Source organism: Panthera leo, chromosome C2, assembly GCF_018350215.1.
Source record: "Panthera leo isolate Ple1 chromosome C2, P.leo_Ple1_pat1.1, whole genome shotgun sequence".
Classification (NCBI taxonomy): Eukaryota; Metazoa; Chordata; class Mammalia; order Carnivora; family Felidae; genus Panthera; species Panthera leo.
This window is the reverse complement of record NC_056687.1, coordinates 140,010,424-140,035,023: the sequence shown is the minus strand read 5'-3', so window position 1 is coordinate 140,035,023 and position 24,600 is coordinate 140,010,424. Positions and strand designations below refer to the sequence as shown.

General features: G+C 39.9%; 1 protein-coding gene and 2 long non-coding RNA genes across 6 annotated transcripts in view; 1 reads left to right on the top strand and 2 right to left on the bottom strand.

Moving 5' to 3' along the window:
* Positions 1-5,786: 5,786 nt before the first annotated feature.
* On the bottom strand, positions 5,787-11,665 carry LOC122198608. The gene is made up of 2 exons (XR_006193054.1): positions 11,220-11,665; positions 5,787-6,037 (listed from the first exon to the last, which is right to left on the bottom strand). It is a non-coding gene; the product is annotated as an uncharacterized LOC122198608 (long non-coding RNA).
* A 652-nt stretch (positions 11,666-12,317) lies between these two features.
* LOC122198607 lies at positions 12,318-20,583 on the top strand. The gene is made up of 3 exons (XR_006193053.1): positions 12,318-12,862; positions 13,387-13,545; positions 20,283-20,583. It is a non-coding gene; the product is annotated as an uncharacterized LOC122198607 (long non-coding RNA).
* The window catches only part of NR1D2 (nuclear receptor subfamily 1 group D member 2), a 29,663-nt gene continuing 21,338 nt past the window's right edge, over positions 16,276-24,600 (bottom strand). For 3 of the 4 annotated variants that reach the window (XM_042903305.1, XM_042903304.1, XM_042903307.1), the window contains exon 8: positions 16,276-19,688. In XM_042903305.1, the coding sequence (XP_042759239.1) occupies positions 19,492-19,688 (197 nt within the window). In that variant the 3' untranslated portion in view covers positions 16,276-19,491. The remainder of the gene's footprint in view (positions 19,689-24,600) is intronic. The other variant, XM_042903306.1, reaches the window with a different exon arrangement.

Below are 24,600 nucleotides of genomic sequence, written 5' to 3'. Positions count from 1 at the left end.
TAAACCGAAGTCAGCTTTCTATAATCCTCATAGCTTTTATCTGCAATTCCCAATTCTACTTCTGAGACACCACAAGATTTAATTACTTTTCCACACGTGAGCCCTTTAAATATTGGAAATATCCTACCATATCTACCTAAACATTCAAACTGCTGCTTGCTTTCCATTAAATATAACCCAGGAAAATGTGATTGTGTGTGCAACTTGTTATGGACTAAATGCGTCACTCAAAATTCTATGTTGAAGTTGCGCCCCCCAAGATGATGATATTTGGGGGTGGGGGGCCTTTGGGAGGTAATTAGGTTTAGATGAGGTCATAAGGGTGGAGTCCTCATGATGGGATCAGTGCCCTTTTAAGAAGAGGTGAGAGAGCTTTCTCTCCCCTCCCCGCCGCCTTTCTCTCAATCTTTCCCCTCTCCAGCAAGAAGGCAGAGTCTGCAAGCCATGAAGAGAGCCTTCACCAAAAACCCAACGCTGCTGCACCCTGACCTCAGACTTACTGCCTATAGACTGCAAGAAATAAATTTCTGTTGCCTAAGCAACTCAGTCTATGGTACTTTGTTCTAAAGTGATCCTACTCTACACAGCACTATTATGTCTTGCAACCGTCCATAGCATATTCTATACCCTACAGGTTTTATTTCCTGGTAGTTACACTTTCAAGTGAGCTAACTGGATGTCCCTATTCTATAGTTGAGACACTGAGGCAAAATTTTATACATATACATACACATATACATATACATATATACACACACACACACATATACACACATATACATATATACACATATACGCCACAGCAAGTTTTTGCCACAATAGTTTTTAGAAAAAACTCCTCACCAACTGCTGATTTGCCATCTACACTGAACTCAAAATTCTCATTTTCAGGGCTTCTCTGTTACTCGGACGCATTCATAATACCCGGTTTCTCAAAAACTTACATTTTCAACAGTAGCCTGGGAAATTTTCCCGCTAGTTGGCCCATTTGTGAAAAACACAAACCCCGTGTGGTAGATTGAAAAAATGACCATAAATTCTTTTTCTCCTTGTACCTATGCCCTAGCAATGTCATGCTGTAGTTTCTTCCATCAAGTAGTCTTTTTCTCCACTTGTGGGCTGGCGTTGAGATTTTCTCTTACGGAAATGATACTGTACAAGGTCAGAACCCATGCCTCAGGAGGCTTTGTGTGTTCTTGATTTCACTCTTGGAACCCTGAGTTGCCATGTGAATAAGTCCAAAATATCATGCTAAAGGAAAAGGACAAGTGAGCACCTGGAGATAGGTCTCGTTCATCTGAGCCATCCAAGCTGAATCCATTACAGGCATAACTCAAAGATATTGCAGGTTTGGTTCCAGACCACCTCAATAAAGTGAATAGCACAATAAAGCAAATTAAATAGGTTTTTTTTAGTGTCTCAGTGCGTATAAAAGTTACATTTACCCTACACTATAGTCTAATAAAGTCTGCAATAGCATTACGTCTAAAAAACAATGGACACACCTTAATTTAAAAATATTGCAGGGTGCATGGGTGGCTCAGTCAGTTAAGCGTCCAACTCTTGGTTTTGGCTTGGGTCATGACCTCACAGTTCATGAGTTTGAGCCCCACATCGGGCTCCACACTGACAATGTGGAGCCTGCTTGGAATTTTCTCTCCCTGTCTCTCCGCCCCTCCCTCACTTATGCTCTCTCTCTCTCTCTCTCTCTCTCTCTCTCTCAAAATAAATAAATAAAGTTTAAAAAAATACTTTATTGCTAAAATATGCTACCCATCATCTGAGCTTTCAGCAAGTTGTAATCTTTTTGCTGGTGGTCTTTCCTCCATGTTAATGGCTGCTGACTGATCAGGGTGAGGATTGCCAAAGTTTGGGGTGGCTGTGGCAATTTCTTAAAATAAGAGAACAATGAAGTTTGCCACATCAATTGACTCTTCCTTTCACTTAAACACTTCATTGCCATTGTAGAGTTATTAATTGGCTTAATTTCAATATTGTGTCTCAGGAAACAGGGAGGTCCACAAAGAGGGAGAAAGACAGGGGAATGGCTGGTTGGTGAAGCAGTTAGAACACAGACAATATTTTATCAATTAGGTTCATCCTTATTGTATGGGTGCGGTTCATGGCACCCCAAAACAATTACAATAGTAACATCAAAGATCACTGATCACAGATCACCGTAACAAGCATAATGATGAAAAAATTTGAAATATTGCAAGGATTCCCAAAATGTGACAGAGAGACACAAAGGGAGCAAAAGCTGTTAGACAAATGGCACCAAGAGACCTGCTTGACCGAGGGGTGACACAAACCTTCAATTTGTAAAAAACGCAATATTTGCAAAGTACAATAAAACGAGGTGTGCCTACATAAGCCAGTCAACCCAGACAAACCACCAGCTGACCAGATGCAAGAGTAAACCCAGCCAAGACTAACCAAGCCCACCCTAGACTAGCTCTTCCCAGCTGAGCTTGCCCAAATTAAAGAATAACCTACAGAACCATGAGCTAAATAAATAGCTATGATGCTATATGAAAGCACAACATCACCTACAGTGCACTATAGCCATAAATAATTAACTTGAATCTAATCAAGTCTTTAGAAATAATTTCCAGTTTACAGGAAATAGACGGGATTAAAAAAAAAAAAAAAACAAGCTGACTTCTGTTTGGTGATGAGGCAGGTATAAACAAATAAGCATACACTTATGCTCACTCTACACACATATTAATTTACACTGTTATTTTAGTGTTTTAAGTTGCAGAATGCCCTGAGAACCTTGGGTACACATTTTCCCAGCAGTTCTCCTTACTGTGCCTAAAACCTAAATTAGTCTTTAAAAAAAAAAAAAAAAAAAAAAAAACAGAAATCAAATCATTGTCCCAGCAATGTTCTGTGTTCTGTAAACAGAAGACATAAGGTTGCATTTCAGGGATCCCGAGGAATGCTGAAGTCTAGCCACTTTAGAACCTACGATGAAGAGGGGCAACTGGGTGGCTCAGTCGGTTAAGCATCCAACTCGATTTCAGCTCAGGTCATGATCTCACAATCTCATTGTTTGTAGGCTTGAGCCTCAAGTCGGGCTCGGGCTGACAGAGTGGAGCCTGCTTGGGATTCTCTCTCTCCTCTCTCTCTGCCCCTCTCCCAGCTTGTGCTCTCTCTCTCTCTCAAAATAAAAAAAAACATTAAAGAAAAAAAAAAGCAGCTGTGATGAAGATTTATCTATATGCAGTCTGTGAATTGATCACTTTTCAGTTAAAATTTTTTAGGGCCATTTTAACAGTCTCTGAAACCCAGCCATACAGTCTCTATAACTCACACAGAGTCAGGGAAAGCCATCAGAAGGGCCATTTTTTATCTCAAATTTTCTATTCCCATTGACATAAAGAAGGATTATGATCAACTTCTCTAAGAGGCTGGTAATAAATCAGCCTTGGGGGTTTGAACTAGAAATGCATAAATATGACAGAGGTTTGGGTTCATCTGGTGTCAAGAACAGTTTTGGTGCTTTGAAATTCTTTTTAATATGACATATTTTAAAAACCAAAAACCTATTTTCTGAAGGCTTTTCTCCTTCATTTCTAAATCCAAGTGTATCATCAAGGAAAATGGAATCCATGTGCTGTTGAATGAATGCATTTACACTCCATTCATTACAGTGCAATGACACTGTGTAACACTGACATTCCCTTTTGTAGGACTGACTTCCAAGTTCATATGATTCTGAGGCCAAAATTTCAGAGAACTTTCTTCTCCCAGCCCTCAAAGAGTCCCAGCATTTGTAAACCACACTCATGACTCCTCACTGGAACACCAAGTTTTTAAGAGTTTTTGTCCAAATTTAAAATATTCACATGATGGAAAGATTTCTAGATTGGTTAAACAAGTCATTCTCCTTCCTTTCTTTGTCCTTGATTCTAACTGCTTTGGATAAAGAGGATGAGATGGTTTCTTTATGAAGCAGCAGTCAGCACAATCTTACTGCTGAATTCCAAAGTAAGGAAAGAAAAGGCACACAGTCTGAGTGCAAGGTGCTCCCAGACTCTTCACAAAGCCCTTTTCAAAATATCATCTTCCAGTAATACCGCATCCTCAGACAGCAGATGAAGAACTGATAATGCCACAGCTGGGGTTGGGGGGGGGGGAATGCTAATGTGAACTCAGGTGAATATTTTTACCTCCCTGGGCTTCCAGTGACTTCTCTGGAAAATGGCAGGCTACCCCTACCCCAAAAGGTGTTCTGTGAGCATTTCCTCAATACCACCAGTTTCCCCAGGGTAAGTGTTGCAGTTACTATGACTGCATAACAAAGTTCTCCAAGTGTAAAAGTGTAGAACAATCATTTTATCTTTTTCATAGATTCTGAAGGTCAGGCATTCAGGCAGTGCTTGACTGGACAGTTCTCACTTGGGGGTGGCAGTCAGATATCGACTGAGGCTGCAGAGACCTGGAAGTTCAACGGGGCTAGTTCACTAGCCAGGGCTAGCTAGCTGACACTAGCCATGGCTTGGGAGCTCAGCGGGGTCTGCTGACCACACATGGCCTCTGCATTGTGGCAGTCTCACGGTAACTGTACTTCTTACATAGCAGGTCAAAGCTCCAAATAAATGCAAGTACCCCAGCAACGAAGGTCGAATCTGCGTGGCTTTTTATGACCTAACTTTGGAAGTCACATAAGATCACTTTTATCATATCCTGCTGGTCAAAGCAGTCCCAAGCTTGCCTATATTCACGAAAAAAAAGCCATAGATCCCCATCTCTGAATGGGAAGCATGTCAAGAATTTGAGGATGAGATTCTAAAACCACCACCACAATGACAGATACTCACACAGAGAGAAGCAGACACTATTGCTGCCCTGCCCGTGTCCGAGTTTACCTATAACTACCGAGGACAGTTCCTGTGATTGCCGACAACGACTCACTTCAGGGGCCCAGGCCTCTGTTTCTCAGCCTGAGGGCTTTCTCTGTAATGTGGGAAGAGCTCGGCCCTCAGGGGCAACCAATAATAGAATCAGTGGATAATACTCAACCTCCTCAGCCCTTGGCAGGACAGTTCTGAGGCATGTCAGAGTGGTGCCCAACATGACAAAGCACCACTTGGCCTCAGCAGCAGCCAGCTCATTAACACCTCCAGTACTGGCTTTTCTCCCTTCTCTCTCCAGCTCTTCCTCCCTCACCTCTGCTTCCTCATGTCCAGCACCCAACTTCCTGTCCTCCAGTCTGCTTTTGGGAGGACTCAAACTAAAACACCCATTATATATGTCCTGATGAGAGAAAAGTTGAAAACTGTTGCAGCAGATGACCTCCCCAGTCTAAATTCCTGCTATTGTGATCAATCATTTCATAAGCGTGGGTAACTGGCAAGATCTATGAATGCCCTGAGTGCTCAAAGAAGTCGTAGGGTAAAGCCAAAACTGCCCCAGTAACTGGGTAGGTAACTTTCGTATGTGAATCCTACTTTCCAAATAAAGTACTTCCTATAGCAAAAAAGGAGGTCCCTCCTTGGTCCCTTAAAAGTAGCCATAAAAATCAGTACTGAATGATGGCTTACGGCCTGAAAAGAAATTAAACAAGACTGAAAATAAACACATCCCAGTAAAATCTAAACTTTCATAGCTAGCAAACTTCGGGTAATTGCAATTCCTGTAGGCAAGGGGAAGTTTTATTTTATTGAGGAGTTTTCCTTTATTTTTTAACTTCTCAATCATGCCTCCTGGAAGTATACTACAACCCAGGCCCAAGGTATGCTCTCATATTAGCTTATCAGATGAATCAGTCTTCCCTTGGCTCTCAAGATCTTTTATAATTAGTTTTGCAACATATGCATACAGTGGCTACGGGCAAAGCTCAGAGGAATGAGAAAACTCATTTAGAACAGTTGCCAGAGTTCCAGTGTTTTCTCAAGCTTAGCCAGTTAATTCTACTTCTGGGCGTAACCAAGAATGGGTCCCCAGATCTGTCAGGCTTTTTCTTCAAGTTGGAAATGCCTCGAGAACCAGTCTTCGGTTTCTTTGGAGTGGTCTTTGGATGTCCCACCTGAATGAAAGAAGGGTAGTCCCAGAAATGACGGAAGTCTATCATTTATCAAACACTGTATTAAAGTGGGAGTTTAACTACATATATGCCAACCATCCCCAAACCTTCTTAACTCCCATAGTTTGTCACCAACAAAGGTAGCAAAACTGCATGGGACACAGCAATGCGGTTGTTTTCTTGAAAAAACTCCAGAGACCAAATTATACAATTTCTAACACTGGGCTATTCAGGGGCCTGGTAAACACAGAAACCACAAGGGGGGAGGGAAGGGAAAAGAAGTGGGGGCAGGATGTCTGCTCTAATTCCGTATTCACTCTGCTGTGCTCTGTTTTACAACAATGTCAGCTCTATGGAATAAAACCAAACATGGTTTCTGTGTCTTTAAGGCCCAGGCAACTTGGGCAATGGGTAGGTTGCCATAGCAACTCGTAATTCTACTGTCTACTAAATTGAAAAGCAACAATAGAAAATCCCTAGCAAATAAAGTGGGACACCTCTCAATGATAATTATCTGTTTATCACAGTCTGGTTTTGAGTTCTTAAAACTACAAACACCTAGAATCCTCTGCTATATTTGATTGAAGCGGGGCTAATATTTTCTTTTCTTTTCAAAAGCTCTCAGGCAGAAGAGAAGAAAACAAACAAACAAGTTTCTGAGAGAGTTTAGATGTCAGCCTCATCTATGGGCCCAGAGGAATGCTTGCACTATGCATATACACACATACAAAAGGAGAAAGCAGGATTAAGCAACTCAAAAATCTATAGCAACATGAGGTAGTAAAACCTCAGCCAGTCTTACATCAGACTTCCTTGAAAAAAGGCCTGAGACCATAAGCATGGAGATGTGTGCTTTGCAGATACACACACAAAAAAGTGTTTTAAGATTATAACCCCAATAAAACATCAAAAAGCTCTTCCATCCACAGCCAATTAATTTAAATTTATTGAAAGATTGTTGGGCATCTTGTAAGACACTAAAGCTACAAAAACAAGGAAGACCCAGTCTCTGACCTCTATAAGCTCACAACTGGGGAATGGGGAGAAAGACACGTAAATTATATGGCCAGTTTTCCCAAGTGTTACAGACTGAATTGTATCCTCCAAAGAATCCATATGTTTTAGTCCTAACACGCAGTACCTCAGAATGTAACCATATTTGGAGATATGGTCTTTAAAGAGGTCACTAAATTAAACCAAGGTCATTACGGTCAGCCCTAATCCAATCAGACCGGTGTCCTTATAAGAAGAGGAAATTTGGACACAGACACGTACAGAGGGAACATGATGAGAAGACACAGGGAGAACACAGCCATCTACAAGTCAAGGACAGAAGCCCGGAACAGAGCTTTCTGTCGTGGCCCTCAGAAGGACGCAACCCTGCCAGCGCCTTGATCTCAGATTTCCAGCCTCCAGAACTGTGAGAAGTAAATTTCTGTTGCCTGCCACCTAGTCGGTGGTACTTTGTTCCGGCCGCCCTGGCAAATGATTACCCGAAGCTCTATTCTTCTAGAGTAGTGGTTCTCGATCTTTCAGCTGCATCAGAGCCACCTGGAGGACTTATTAAAACACTACTGGGCCCCACCTCCAGAATTTCTGATCCAGGAGGTGTGGGGAGGGACCCTAGAATCTGCGTTTCTAGTAAGTTCTCAGGTGATGTTGTTGCTGCTGGTCTGAGCACTACCTCTTGAGAAATACTGTTCTAGGGGGTACAAATTGAAGATAGAGGCTGCATATCTGACCCTAACAGACTCAAGTGAAGAGGCCTTTCTCCTTCCTTCCTGAATCTAAAATGGAAAGGATTCCAACCTGAGCTTCACACCCAGGTGCATCACAGGTGAGGCGCCCAGCGGTTACAAAATGACAAAAGTTGCGTCTTATGAAAATCCTGAACTTCAAGACACAGAAGCCCCGTCCACTACTAAAACATAGCCCATGAATGAGTACTGGGCTCTGAAAAATTAGATATCCAATTCTCCCTTCAATGAGAAGTTAGACAGGTATATAAAGGATAGGGGGATTCTCTCCCATCCAGGCAAAGGCAGAAGATTGGGGAGAGTGGACAAAAGTATTTCCCTCTCTTCCCCACCCTACACTATTGGCCCCCTGCCCTAAAGTCACACTTTAGAAGTTCCAAACCTAAAGCTGCGCCCCTCTCCTCAGGCCAAATATGCCCAGAATCTATACCCTGTTCCAGACATTGCCCCAGTACCTGAACTCCCTGCCCAATGACCCTGGGCCTGCTTCCATGCCTGCACAAGGCTCTTTCCTCGGTTCTCCCACAGCCAGACCACATTGCCAGCATGCACAGAATGTGGCCCAAGGGATGGTAAAAGAGAAGGGGTGAACAGAGCTTGGACCAAAGAGCTGGAGTGTCCACGAGCTTGTGTGAAAGGTTCAGCAGGGCACTGATACCTGGGGTGGAAAGAACCCTAGTCTGTGGTATTTACTGAGTTCCATAGTATTAATATTCCCACTGTGGCCAACTTCAAGATACCAATATGAAGTCAACTGGCTCACAAAATTCCTGGGGGGTGGGGGGGGGGAGGGAAGTCCTTCATACTATGGGACAAAACCAGGAGTGGGAAAAGAACAAGGGAAAGCTGGTGGTCTTCATTTGTATTCTTGCCCTGGCCCTGCATATATTAAAGGTAGGCCAATCCCTGTATCAACCAAGATTTGCTCTGATCACCACTGAGAGTGGCCATCAATGCTGAGCTCACAAAGAAGGACCCATTCTCCCTAACATATTCCATTCAGAAGATAATATTGTTGGTTGCCTACCCAAAAGCCATTCCCCAACCACTTGTTCTTTCTGGAAGAGCCTGCTGCTCTCTACAAAGGCTGGAAAATGGTATATACTCGCTTTCCAAGCTCCCTTGTAGCATGAGACATAATCTGGCCAATGGGAGCTCAGAGGTGAAGTTTGTTAGGGCCACCAGAGAAAGGTTTCTCCCTAATAAACAAAAGGAAGGTCTGTCTTCTTCTCTGGACACAGTCCTTCTATGATGCGTAACAGTGGCACCACCTTGCAACCATAAGAGAAAACATTATGCACAAGATGACAAAGAAGGATCAGAAGCGACTGGGTTGGGTTTTTTTTTTTTATTAAATTGTGGTAAAATACATATAACATAGAATTTACCACCTGAACTATTTTTAAGTGTACCAAGTTCAGTAGTGTTTAAGTACAATCACATTATTGTGCAACGAATCTCCAGAACTTTTTCATCTTGCAAAACTAAAACTCTGAAACACACCCCCCCACCACTCCCCTGCCATCCCCAAGAAAGTACCACTCTATTTTCAATGAATGTGACTACTCTAGGTACTTCATATAAGTGGAATCATACAGTATTTGCCTTTTTGTGACTGGCTTATTTCACTTAGCACAAGGTTCATCCATGTTGTAGCAGGTGTCAGAAGTTCCTTCCTTTTTAAGTTTGAATAATATCCCATTGTATGTATCAACCACACGCTTTGCATCCATCAGTGGACTCCAAATGTTGCTTCCAACATTTGGCTATTATGAAAATACTGCTATAACATGGATGTACAGATTTCTCTTCAAGATCCTGCTTTCAATTCTTTTGGGTATATACCCAGAAGTGGAATTGCTGGATTATATGGTAATTTGAATTTTAATTTTTTTAAGGAAGCACCATACTGTTTTCCACAAAACTGTGCCATTTCACATTCCCACCACGAGTGCACAATTATCTCAATTTTTCCACATCTTCACCAACACTTGTTACTTTCTTTTGTGGTTCATTCAATAATGGCCAGTCTAATGGGTATGAGGCGAGCTCCTGGGTTCTTAATAGCATTTGGAGCTACTGAACGAGCCTGGAATTGCCCTGCTCCCAGAGGTTGTATGCAGGAAATAAGTAATAAGTATTCTTACTGTTAAACTCCCTTTTAACTAGCTCTTAAGCTTCTTCTAACTGATGAGCTGCTTTTTCTGTAACACCTCAAGCAGAAAGGATTAAGATTTAATTCTCTGTTTCTCATGCTTCACATTATACTCTGCTTCTTCAGCTCTTGGAACCCAACACAAATTCTACCCCAGGGTCAAGTCATGCTATAGTGCAAGAGCAAATACAAAGGAGTATTCCTAACAGCTTTACTCATAATAACCCAGAACTGGAAAGAACCCAGAAACCCACTGATAGGATAAACTGTGGTACATCCATACAAAGGAATACTATTCAGCAATAAAAAGAATAAAATCATGAGAGATAAATCTCAAACACACTATGCTGAGTGATGAAGCCTTATTATATAAGAGTACATATGGCAATGACACCATTTATATAAAGTTATAGAATACGTTAGGGGTGCCTGGGTGGCTCAGTGGGTTGAGCATCCGACTTGAGCTCAGGTCACGATCTCGCAGTCCCTGAGTTCGAGCCCCACATCGGGCTCTGTGCTGACAGCTTCTGATTCTGTGTCTCCCTCTCTCTCTGCCCCTCCCCCACTCATGCTCGCTCACTCTCTCTCACTCTCTCTCTCTCAAAAATAAAAATAAACATTTAAAAAAAGTTATAGAATAGGTTAATCTAACCTACAGTGGAAAAAAATCAAAACAATAGCTATTGTCTCTGAGGGGTGGGAACTGCCTAGAAAGGGGCATGGGAGAACCTTCTGAGATGATGCTAATTTTCTATATCTCCAGAGAGGTTTTGGGTTACACAGTGAGAATGCATTTGTGCAAATAAAGTGGCAGATATACCCTAAAGACTTGTGCATTTCATTGTCTATAAATTGTATATCAAAAAAAAAACTATAAGTCAATATTTAATTCTACTAAATAATATACAAGATGAAAAATTTAGGGGGAAGTTTATTGAGGACTTTAATTTACTTTGAAATGCATTTTAAGAAATCCCAAGATGGATTGATGGATGGAAAGATAGATAGCTCTGTAATTCACAAGTACAATAAAATGTGAAAGGTGAAATATAGGTGGCAGGTGTTTGGGTGTTCACTATAAAATTCTTTTGATTTTTCCAGCTAAGAGTGTTGGAAAGTGACAATAAGTAGAAGTTCTGGTTTTCTATGGTGAACATTTTCCTGACTACCTTGAGGGCTGGAATAAAATTGAGAGGATCTAGGGGAAGAGACAGAATTATCAACTACAAAAAAAAACTTTATACTCTTTCAGACTTGAACTACAAAGACTTACCTTTTTGTTATGATCAAAAACTGGGAAGTGCTGCGATGCAGGAAAGGTCTCAGCTTGAATAGAAACTTTCACCTAAAAACTCGGGACCTACTAGAGCGCAGCCACTGGGCCAGGGGGTTTCTGACGTTCCTTGTGCTTTGTGCTTTTCTCCAGTTTCAGTTGCCCCTTCCACTGGGCATTGGGAACCCTAGGGGATATGAAATTCCTCGACACTCACCCCCCCCCTTCCCCCAGCACACTTCCTGTTCCTGACATTGAGAGATGACTCTGAGCTAAGGGTATTGTGACCACTGAGCACTGAGGAAGGCATGAGGGAGCAAGGAGTCACACAAGGACCATGGACAGATGGCCAGCAGGGTGCAATGTCACATCAGGTTAAGACAAGTGTGATCTGTCAATCTTTAGCTACAGGAACCATGTTTCTGTGTCTCCCCTCTCCCCTCCCCCCACACGCAATTAATTTTTCACCCTCTGGCTTTCTTTTCTTTTTTAACTCTCTTGTTTATAGATCATTGTGTCACATTGTATGTTAGCCCTGGGAGGGCACAATAGCTAAATTCCCTCACTTTACAGAGGGGAGCTGAACTCAGAAGGTGAACGGATCTTCTCAAGATCACTGAAGAGCAGAACCGCAACCACAAAGGTATCCTCAATCCAGAATAAAGGGTGAGAATATTCAAAACTCAAAGACATGGAATTCCTTGTTATTTTTACTATGAAGGGACATTGACCCGATTATTCCTGTCCTTTGTGATAGATGTACACCTTAAACGATGATAGCATCCACCAGAATACTAAAGACCTTCCTTATACATAGCAGTGTCCCTTAGCTGTAGGGAGAAACATTCCAAGATCCCCAGTGGATGCTTGAAGGTGTGGAAGAACGGAACCCTAGATATATGCCGTGACTTTTCCTGGACATACAAACCGATGACGGAGCTTAATTTATAAATTAGGCGGAGTGAGAGATTAATAACAAAGAACAGTACAACAATATACTATAATAAAAGGTATGTGAACGTGCTCTCTGAAAACACCTCCCTGCACCGTACTCACCCTTCTCCCCGCGAGGACCGACACACAAAAAGCCCACGTGGTGACGTGGCGCGAACGTGGTGGGCGGGCCTTGTGACGTAGCTTTGGGCTCCTACCTCCTTCAGGAGGGTCCCTGGCTTCCGGCGGCGGCTGAGGGCGGGTAATTGAAATCACGGGAAGCTAAACTGCGGGTAAGGGAGAACGACCGCATTCTCGTCTGGGGGCTTGGAAATGGGATGCCGACGTGGTCATCGTTTGTCGCTTGTTTAGCCTCTCCTGAGGAAGTTACTGGAAATCGGTGTCTGAAGGTCGAGGTCACCACGGTCTTAACTGTCAGAGCAGTCCTCCGCGGAGACAGGCCTACATTGGAAACTGCCACCTCACAGCCCTGAGTGGCCCGTGAGGGACGGCACCCCAGACCCTGACCCAGGGAGAACCTCGTCCAGGGCCCTGCTTTCCGCACTCGCTACCCCCCAGGAGACGACTTCCTGCATTTCCTAAGGAAAAACAATGACCTCGCGTCTGCAGAGGACTTCACTGTTTTGCAGCTCACTGTTGACAGCTCGTTTAGTCTTGCAACCACTTGAAGCAGTTTATGCTTCTTACACGTAAGAGAAAAATTCATGTAGGGGCCGGAGGATAACAGTAAACTCCTATTCTGCATCGAATCCTTGATTCAAGAGCTTCCCCTCCACCCACCCCCAAACCCGTGAACGGAAGCGCTGCATGTATATACAGATCAGAGTAGACTTACTAAAACCGCTCTGCCAAGGAGACCCCAAGCCTAGTGCTCCTCTGTTACGCGTGGAACAAACCCTCTGCCCAGACATCTGGGTTTTACATTCCAACTCTTCACTCGGTAGCGGTGTGACCTCGAGCAAATTACTTCCACTCTCTGAGCCGTGGTTTCCTTTATCTAGGGAACACTTACTTCTTGGGCGTTAATAGTGGTAAACATTTAACTACCACTCTGGGGGAAAATACCTTATGAAGGTGTGTGTCTGTATGTATTTATTATTTTTGCTGAATGTATGTATGAATGCCGTGTGTACATATGTAGTATTAATTTTACAACTTATAAAATGTACAACTCTTTACCCTAAGTTCCATATAACCAATTAATCTTTCACAGAATGCATTCCATTATTTTTGCTGAAGTTGCAACTGACAAGTACAGTTCTGACATGAATGGTGAGATTTTAAGTGTATTCGTGAAACAACAATGAAACAAAAATTATGTCAGAACTTGATTGGTTTACCAATGATGCGAACAACTTCTTTGCTGAATCAGGTAATAGTTTTCAAATACTGGACCATTTTGTCAATTTTCTATTTGCAATGTTTAATGGCTACGGGCATGGGGCACTTGTAAGTGTAATTTGTATTCACTTTCTCCATCACTTTCCTAAATCTAGACAATCAAAAAAATAAATAAATAAAATAAATCAAGCTCTGATTCATAGCATTTGGAGCTTTCCATCGTATAAATAATCCTACCACAGCCAATTTTGAGCTACCAATGTGCCATCACTTAGGCAGTTGGGTAGAGATATGCAGGCACATGCCATTATAAAGTATTGCGGCCATATCCATAAAAATAAAGGTACTGAGCCTCAAAAGCATAAATAACAGTAAAACGTAAAATAATTAGGAAGTGAAGAGTTCTGAGTATTATCTTCTCCAATAAAACTCAATTGCAAGCTTATACAATGGCTGTTTCTAACAACCAGCTCTGTAAATTCCTGGAAGTGTAACAGTGAGACCTCAAGGGACCTTATAAGCTGACCCCAGCACACCATGGCTGGAACAGCATTTGCTGGCAATTACTACTTCAGATGCTATGATTGGTGGCCATTTGCTCCATGTGTGCACAATTTCCACAACACTGTCTGGATTAGTGCCCTGGGTTTTCAAGAAACTCATTTTGCATTTGGATTTTTTAAAAATTCCTGAGACATACATGTTCAGTAAACGTGTTTAAGTAATGAATAACTACACCATCAGTTTATTCCTCAAAAGTCTTGTTGGATAAAACAGCTTAGAAAGAGAGCAGCCTAACTGTAGAGAACAAAAAGACGATCAAGGGAGCATGAAAGGGTAGGTGCTTTCCACTCTGGAAACTACCTGAGTTGCATTTAACTGCAGAACCTGAACAGGAAATGAAATGGCTATTGGGGGCGGGGGAAATAAATGAAAATTTACAAGCAAAGCGACAAAGTACTGGGGCAGGAGGACTAAGGATAAGGAGAATTGAGAGAAAAATGAAACAGAACTTACCTTAGAGACTTGTTAGAAAATCATATTCAATTCTCTGGACACCAGTAGGAAAACAGAAAAAAACATTTAAAAACACCATTTTTGTCCCAGGTATTTGAGTCTTATTTAAACCACTGATCTCATCCTCTTTAGTAATTTATATTAAAATGTAGGGGAAATGCTAATTTTGAGAACATCTTTCCGTTCTTACGTGCCCCCGTAGAAAACATTCTGGAGAGGTGAGTTCCTCTGAGACTGCCCTTATGATTCCTCCACCAACTTTGACATTGTGAAGAGCAACTCTGATGTGGCTACTGGAACAGAGGCCATAGTTGTTGCTAAACCTTTATTTAGACAGACCAAGAATTAAGAAAAGCAAATGTGACAAATTTTAACGGGCCCAAGTGAATGTGAAAACTAAAACCAGATCCATGAATTGGCTGTCTTTACTCATTTACTCACATGCAACACTTCCAACATTCAAAAGGAATTTAGTCTATTGTTTTCCATCAGCCACACATTTATTTATTATTATTTTTAATTTATTTTTGAGACAGAGAGAGATAGAGCATGAACGGGGGAGGGGCAGAGAGAGAGGGAGACACAGAACCGGAAGCAGGCTTCAGGCTCTGAGCCATCAGTCCAGAGCCCGACGTGGGGCTCGAACTCAAGGACCGTGAGATCGTGACCTGAGCTGAAGTCAGACGCTTAACCGACTGAGCCACCCAGGCGCCCCCAGCCATACATTTATTTAGAGCTGTTTCTTGTACTGTGCAAAAAAGAGGGCAAATTACAAATCTGTACAATAATCCACAGAATGTGATCAATATCCTTATCAACACCCAAAGTGGGTTAACAAGGTTTTTTTCTCCTGAAATCACACCTTCCAAGGAGTCCCAACAAGTGCTCAACACATAAAAAAAGGTCAGGAGGAGCCTACTTGGCAGAGGAAGTTTGGAAAAAACTGCATCCCACACCAACACTTCCTCAAAAAACTCACGATACACACTTGCTCATTAGAGAACAGGACTGACAAAGACATCTCATTAACCTTGTTAACCCAGCGTTTCCAAGTTTATTTAATCAATGAGCCCATTTCTCCCACCTAATATCAATTAACATCCATAGAAAAGTAGTGGATATTGCTGGTCTGGAAAACAACTGCAGGGAGTGATTTCAGTAACTGCCTCAACTTTGCCAGCATGGCTACACACCCTAGGAAAGGGGTAGTGGTCTTGCTGAGGCACTCTATCCCATTCACGGCCAAGGCTGAGTCTTGGCTAGATCAGGCACCCCTTTCCTCTCTACCATCTCCGTCTAAGAAAGATTACCTTACCAGATACAGCAAACTACTATTCATCTGGCATTATAGAAAACAGCAACAATCTTTGCTGGACTCTCTAAACAAACTAAAATCTTTTATTATTTTTTTTTTTAATGTTTATTTTTTGTGGGGGGGAGGAGCAGAGAGAGAGAGGGAGAGACAGAATCCCAAGCAGGCTCTCTACTGTCAGCACAGAGCCCAATGCAGGGCTTGAACCCATGAACCGTGACATCCTGACCTGAGCCAAAATCATCAAGAGTCAGACTCTTAACTGACTGAGCCACCTAGGCACCCCTAAAATCTTTTAAAAAGAGCCCTGCATATATATGTTCCCCTATGCTGAATCAGAAATTTAGGTAAGACATCCTGCTGTGCTCAGGGGAAAGTAGTAAAGTTAAATTAGAGTCTTACAAAAACATCAAGACAGAAAGATACCAAAACCACAGTTGGTTAGAAATAATATTTATTATCCCCTCCCCCCATGTACAGATTACTTTTCAGAAACATGAAGATATTACCCATGTCCTCATCAATAACAGTTTGTAGAAAATAAACGTAATTCATATCTTGACAATATATTTCTATCATTTTTAAAACAATAGCCATTTTTCCACGTTAGTTCAAGAATAGCTTCAAGTTTTACATTTTGAATCAAATCAAGACAATCTTTGTTTATAGGTGATTTCCTGACAGATCCCATCCCCCCAACCCCTAAAAAAAATTCTATATCCTAAGTGATAAACTCTTCTTGTACATTCAGCAAACTTTATATTGGAAAAAGAAAAAGAATAATTGAGATAGGTATTTACTCTCGTGCACAGTAATAAATCTAGCTGAGCTTCTACACCTTGCTTTGCAATGATGTTTACATAAAATAAATCATTTCTTATCAAGTTACAATGGTAATTTCTTGAAATGCAGATACAAAAGCTATACACTTAATCCACTGAAATTGCCTTCTAGTTTTATCTGTAATTAAACCATCGCCGTGAAGGAAAAGCTTCAACTCAAGAAGATGTTTCCCCTTTCCCTCAGCTATTTCTCTCTGAAAAGCTTGAATCCTCTCTCAGATCATGTAAAGAGATACATTAAAAGCACAGAGAAAAAAAAAAAAAAAAAAACGTTTTAGCTTGCTGACATAATGCCCTTAAGTTTGCTGACATAATGCCCACATTTGAAGTTTAAAATGTAAAATCAGAGTTAAAGCATCACTTAATTCATACAGTACATTATCAATTAATCGCCAGTGTCCCACCGACTCAGAAGTTTCCCAAACTGGTTGTCTTCTCCACATGTAGTAAGTTTATAACCAATGACTCAATCAAAGAATGTGCTTATAATAGGCTGCTGGTTTAATTTTAGAAGTTTTAATACTGGGCTATTTTCAAATACAGAGATGCTACAAGTGGCATATGAACTATTAATTTTGTTTCCCATTACCTACAGGAAGAATTTGTTCAAATAAAATTTTACAAGACAAAATGCAAACCTACATACCTATATATAGATGTATACATGTATATATTGAACCTAACTAAAGTTTTATAAGCAATACTAACATACTTCTCGTTACACATTCCTAAAGACAGTAATTGTTTTGAAGATAACATGTTATATAAAGAGGATTATGCAAAAGGCAAAAATTAAGAATAAACATGATCTTTGAGGTTTTCAGGATTACTTCAAAAAGCCATTTCTATCCCCCATAGAAGAAAACTATGCATTTATCATAGGAAAAAAATTATAAAAAGATAATGCTATCGTGTAAATAATTCACAAAAACTATACTGTATATCCCATAAAAGTCTTACCAATGTAAGGTAAATCACAATTATGGTTTATATTGTATTACAGACATCACCATCACCTTTCCTCTTTAATAATGAGAGGATTTAACTTCTTTTTTTAACTTACTTAACAAGTGCCACAGAAATTCAAGTCCCAGTAGCAACAAGTTAAACAAGATTACAAAATAAGGCATTCTGCTCACATGTCATTAAAGTAACAGGCTGAGTATAGTAAAGCAGGCTCTTTCCATTCTTGAAGTTTTATATAATCCCAAAATTATAGAAGGCAATCTTTTCCAAAAAATTCCAATTAATTGTAATTTTCCAGGGAAACAGAAAGACACATAAAATCCTCAACTTTGGCTATTTCTCCCACTGCCATCAACAGAGGCTGATTTTCTCTATTTAATAAAGCCCAATATTAGAAATGTGGATGAAATGTCTCTGTACCATTTCTAAGCCTGTAGGTCACACACTAAATGATTTTTTTTTCAAATTCTAGATTAAATCTAATCTAATCTGACAAAATCCCTGTAGTGTCACTTAGGAAAAAAAAAAAAATAGTGGACTCAGAACACACTTGCGCACACATGCATACACACACACGCACAGCCAACATATTAAACAGTTTTCTTAAACATTGATTGGTTCTCCAAAAAGGATCAAAATATTTTTCATCAAGCTGCAGCATGTGTTTAAGGGGCATTGTAACCTTTTTTAGTACAAGGTAAGAATCTGAATGAACTTTTAAACAACTAGTACCCTGAACTAAAGATCTTACCAAAGATGAACTCTAAAACACATTATTTTTTGAAATTTAGACCCCCTTGCCTATTGTACTTTTACATTAAATGCTGCTTAAATAAAAATAGAGCATAAATTCAATATTCTACTGTCTAAACATTTAAAGCAATGGTTATGTCATCAACAGGTAAAACGCACCTAACTTGAGTCTTTGACACCTCTTGTTTTAAGTTTATTGAATGATAAAGTTCTTCACAGTTTAAAATATTGTGAAGAAATGTGTTTATGTATAACTATGTTCACAGAGATATTATGTACACATACTATGTATCTGATGTACCCATAAACTTTGAATATGTGTGTGCCAAGAGGATACCCACACATATGCAGGAACCCTGAATAATAGGTTGGCGTGGACTGTGAAATGATTTCTCAGAAATGCTTAGAAATAAGAAAAGAGTATTATTATGAAAATTATAATAACAAAAATGTTACCTTATTTACATAGTGCCTATCTCCCAAGAGGTAAATATGCTTTATAGACATTTTTTAGTATCTGTGAGGTGGGACACTGAGAGCACGATCAATTTTCATTTTCCACAACCAACAAACCTGCCCAGGATCATACACTTTAACAGTGGTAGTAGAGCAAAATACACACATGGAGATCACCCAACTTGCAGTGTCTCCAATTACCAGATCCAATGGCTTGTGGTGAAATCAAGTTTTCGTCATAGAAACAAAATTTCTACCACAAAAGGTTAATTTTTAAGTCCTCATATACTTGTGATTGTGCGTTATATTTATACCACAGGGAGATCAAAATGATTTTTGGTTTTGGCAGATGAAAAGTCTAACATTCAGTGTGACTATAATTCAGTGTAACTTCTCCAGTTTAAGTGCGACACAGCTGATTGGTCTATAGGGGAAATGCGGTCAATGTCTAACCATGGCTGGAGAAACCTCAATCCAAACAGCTACCGCATGATTACAGAGACAGCCTACAATCTTGTATTGTCTTAAAGGTCTTTTCTATCTCCACATATGGTATACACATATAAATAAGCATATTAGCACAAAATGTACAGTTAGCATGAGTCAGTTCATGTTTAAATTAACAAAGGCCTTAGGGGTGAACTTTAAAGGCCAAGAGCTCCTCAGAGTGCATGTTGTTTAAAGATCGAAGATCTGGCAACTTTAGAAGAAGTTTTGTAAAAATAGAGGCCTCGTTTGGATGGTTTTTCATTATTAAGGTCCTTAGTGCACGGATGAGAGTTTCCTGCAAAGCCTCAACAGAGTTGACATTTTCTATTCCAGATCGATCTAATAGTAAGGAAGAGAGAGACATGAATGAGAGGACATGTTATTAACATTATCAATTAAGAGAAAACATTAACTAGAAATATAATTCTTGCTCATCAATCTCATTAATGAATTTAAAACAAGGTTTTATACATTGGAACAAAGGCAAAAAAAAATATTTGACAAAATTTTATAAATCCCAATGGCAAATTTTTGTATCAGTTGATTATATTATAAAGATGTATATCACACAGTATACTTGATAAATCAAAACTCTTTAGTGCTTAGTATTTTGTTCACAAAACTAAAGGTTCTGATTTTTACAATTAGATGCCATCTGCTAATTTCAACTGCTTCTCATTGAGAAAATAAAATGAATCATGTAGTTTACAAATATAATTTTACTTCATTTGGAATATATCCACATTTGTATGTTACCACGTGTGGCAAGCAACCTCTAAAACAGCCACCAATGATTTCCTCATCCTGGTATCCGTGCCCTTGTGTATCCCTTTCCCCTTGAGTGGGCTAGATTTACTGATTCACTACTAACGAATAAAATATTCGATTACAAAAACAAAAAAACAAAAAAAAACACTTGACTTCCATCTTTAGCATACTTTTGCTCACTTACTCTGAGAAAAGCCAGATGCCACGTTGTGAACTGCCTATGGAAGTGGCCCCGGTGCTAAGGAACTGATGGTGGTCTCTAGCCAACAGCCAGCAAAGAACTGAGGCACTCAGTCCAACATCTTGCAAGGAAATGTATCCTGCCAACAACCACATGAATAAGCCTAGAAGCAGCAGATCCTTACCTAGTTGAGCCTTCATAGTTGACCACAGCCCTGCTCCAAGTCTGACTACAATCTCCTAAGAAACCTTGAGCCAGAGGCACCCATCAAAGCCGCACCATATTCCTAACCCTCAGAAACTGTGAGATAAAAAGCCACTAAGTTTTAAGGTAATTTGTTAGTGGTAATAGATAACTAATATACTATGCAACTTTATTACCTAATTATAACCTAAGCATTCACTTTCATTTAGCATACTGTATTTTTTTTTTATTTTTAAGGTTTATTCATTTTTCAGAGACAGACAGAGCGTGAGGTGGGGAGGGGCAGAGAGAGAGGGAGACACAGTATCTGAACCAGGCTCCAGGCTCTGAGCTGTCAGCACAGAGCCCAACACGGGGCTCAAACTCACAGACTGTGAGATCATGACCTGAGCTGAAGTCGGACACTTAACCACCCAGGCACCGCTTAGTATACTGTATTTATTAAGCTCATCATAGAAAGTGTTAATTAATGATTTAGTATAAACCAACAATAAAGGAAAGTATCTTAAAATTAGCCAAACCTATGTTGTTTGCCCATAGGCTTTTTTTTCATCATCAAGGGCTATTTCTTCCCTTTACAATAGGAGGCAGTAATGCACAAGAAATATTCAATGGCCCCCAGTACAGGAAGTTGTAATTAATAAGACATTGCCATGGAAGCAAAATTCTCTGGCCATTCACACCCTTTTATTCATTTTTCTATAAGGATATTGAAGCTTTGCATTGTAACTGGGAGTTAAAAAAGCCACCTGCAATGCAAACACTTGGAACAAAGACTAAAATTTCATAGTAAGGGGGAAAAATGTTTGATTAACTCTAAATGCAGAAAAAATGATGAAAATAGGTTTATCTTACATTTAAGAAAATTTGGATTATTCTTCAACTGTGTGCCAATTCTTATGGAAAAAGACCTGTGAACATTTGACTTTGGTCATAAAATCATACGGGCCATCTTTGCAAAACTACTTAAAGCCTTCAGTAATGCTTCCAAGAATCTCCCTTGCCTTTAATATTCAAGTAATTGTTTTCTTTTTTTTTTTTAACGTTTTATTTATTTTTGAGACAGAGAGAGACAGAGCATGAACGGGGGAGGGGCAGAGAGAGAGGGAGACACAGAATCGGAAGCAGGCTCCAGGCTCTGAGCCATCAGCCCAGAGCCCGATGCGGGGCTCGAACTCACGGACCGTGAGATCGTGACCTGAGCTGAAGTCGGACGCTTAACCGACTGAGCCACCCAGGCGCCCCTCAAGTAATTGTTTTCTTCAGCATCCTTGCAATTTATTAATTCCCTCACCAAACACTTACTGAATGTGTGTGGCTACTGTAACAGGTGCTAGGTAATTAGCAGTGAACATAAACCAAAATTCCTTCCTTTAGAGAGCCCTTATTATAAGCAGAATACCTGGTTTACATCATATCGTCAGTAATTTACAATACCAACAACCGGTTAAGAATGACAGCCCCACAAACAAAATAATCTAAATAGGCAAAGAAAGAAACACACAGGCAATGAAGATATTTGCATTAGAAGTCCTTCAGTGAGTATTTTGTGTTGGGATGACCTACGCACTTCTACACAACTCAGAGCTTGAGGGAAGGGATTCCTATAACTAAAAATGTAAAGTGTATTAAATTTTTCTAAAATCTCAATTTCTAAAACCATGGTTTCATGATTTCAAGGCCAAATAACCTATCTCCAAATCTAGCTGGATCATAAACAATAATGCTCTAGAAATTGTAACAATAGAATGTACAGATTGAAATGGAAATTTCTCTTCTAAATGATTTACTAAATGCTACACTACTTGTATAGTTTAATTCATGCTACATCTGTGCTCTACTTTCTTAGCTGGTTCTTCATCCCTCTCCGAAGCCTGTGCTCCTCACCTAATTTCTCTTCATATTCACTTCCTACAAGATGGAAGTTAAATTCCTTCCACAGACAACTGAAATCTATTTCTAGATGAACTGTGGTCTCACAGTTATATGCCCATCCCTCATCTTCAACTGCAAGTGACTGCTGCCATTTCACACAATCTCAAGAAAATTTTACCTTTCAGTTATAATTCCCTTTTTCTCCGTGGTATCAAGAGTTTTCCAACCTCACAGGCAAGTATCATGTTTGAGATTTCTCTCTCCCTTAGCAGCTAGAGCTATTCTGTTAACAAGTAATACAACAGAAAGGCTTTGAAGCTTCAGAGACTTAATAGGAGTTCAAATGCATGCTCAGCCAATTTTTAAAAATGCACAACCTTGGGCAAATTATTTAACCTCTCTGTGTCCTGGCTCACATCAGAGGTCTGTTGTGAGGATAAAATTATATAATGAGATCTAGAAACTAACTAGCATTTCTTCTGACAACCAAAACAAAACCCAGATGGCAAGTGTAGGTTCCAAGAAAAACAAAAAGTGATTTTAAATATAATGCAAACTATAATGTTGCCTTATTCTAAGCAATTTAATAATGAATATATATATAATCCATTTGTTATCTGATACTTGGAACATTCTCCCCTTGGGTGGCACAGGTTTAGGGCAAGATTTACATTGCCTTGTCTACAATTTCAACCCCACTGTGTGAGTACTGTGAGCACTATTTACATAATCATAATACTGTAAATGTAGAATTTTTGCTTTTCAATATTTAGAATTATCCGATAAAGGACAGAAACTAATCACACCTATAGAACAGAATGTAAATATTTTCATTCTTGACAATGTAAAAGAAATGGTATAGCAAAAGAAGCCAGGATATAGAGTAAAAGGATACTGTGTCCCTGTCTAAGGAAAAGATTCTACCTAAACTATCTGAGAGATTTATGTAAAACGGAAAGATCAAAGAATGTGAGCATATTAAAATTTTAAATCAAACTATAAGAATAAAACTTATAAAAAGTAAGAAGATACTTTAATCAGTTGTATCCACTCAATAAAAAGTCCAACTCTACACAGTATTTAGAGTTGGGTCGGCAACTATCAGAAAAATTAAAAAGAAAGACGGTTAGAAATCTCTGGAGAGTTCTCTGGAGAGTAGGCTGGGAGAAGGAAGACTTTTTATTTTCTGGTCTAAATACTGCTTTAAAAATAACAATAGTCCTTTTTTAGGTGGTAAAGATATAAGTCTTCAGTGAACACTATCATATGTTTAAGTGAAAGCAACATACTTTTAAAAAATATATGAAATTACATGTGCATATGTGTTGTTTGTGTACCTTCTTCATATATACAGACATAACAAAAATAAGAATGCATTATATTCTTCTATAATCAGTCTTTTTGACTTAGTATGTCAAACATTTTTTTATGTACCATAAATCAATAAGCAGGAAATGGTAAATGGATGGACAATTGAATAGATAGAGACACCCCCCCCCCCAATGTTGATAGTGATCTTTTTTGGTAATGATATTATCTTTATTTTCATCTTAATATTGTCTACTTTTGCAAAGAGCTAACAGCATCGAGCGTGCTTGGGATTCCCTCTCTCCTTTCTCTCTGCCTTTCCCCTGTGTGCTGTCTCTCCCAAATAAATAAATTTTAAAAATTAAAAAAAAAAAAAAAAAAAGCTTAATTAAAAAGAATCATGTTCTTGGTAGAAAATATAAATGAAGTAGCACAATTCCTGGCATAGAGCTCCCCTCATTCCCCTCACATCATTTCTTCCTTTGAACCATCTCTGGGACACAGTCCCTCCTTCTCCACCTCCACTACCACACCTATTTCAGGAGAGTTCACTCCAGTGCCTCATACCTGAAGTGATTTCAACAGCCTCTCAACCCGACGCTCCAGCTCTAATGACTCACTTATCTAATCTACCCAAGATAAAAATGTAGACCTAATGTTAAACCATCACTCTGTTCATGCCTGATCACTCCCCTACACTCACTTTCCACTGTCCCATATTTCTTCTCATGGTGGTCATTCCATAACCTGGTGTTCCTCTAACTCACAAGCCTTCGGTCCCTTTCCTCCTTGATGTACATAACGTATCAGGCTTCAGCCACCTGCCCCTGCCCTATCTTGTGCTCTCCCAAACTGCTCCCTCACTTTTTTGCTGGGAAAACCTAATAACCCATCTTTCAAACTTCAGCTCCACTT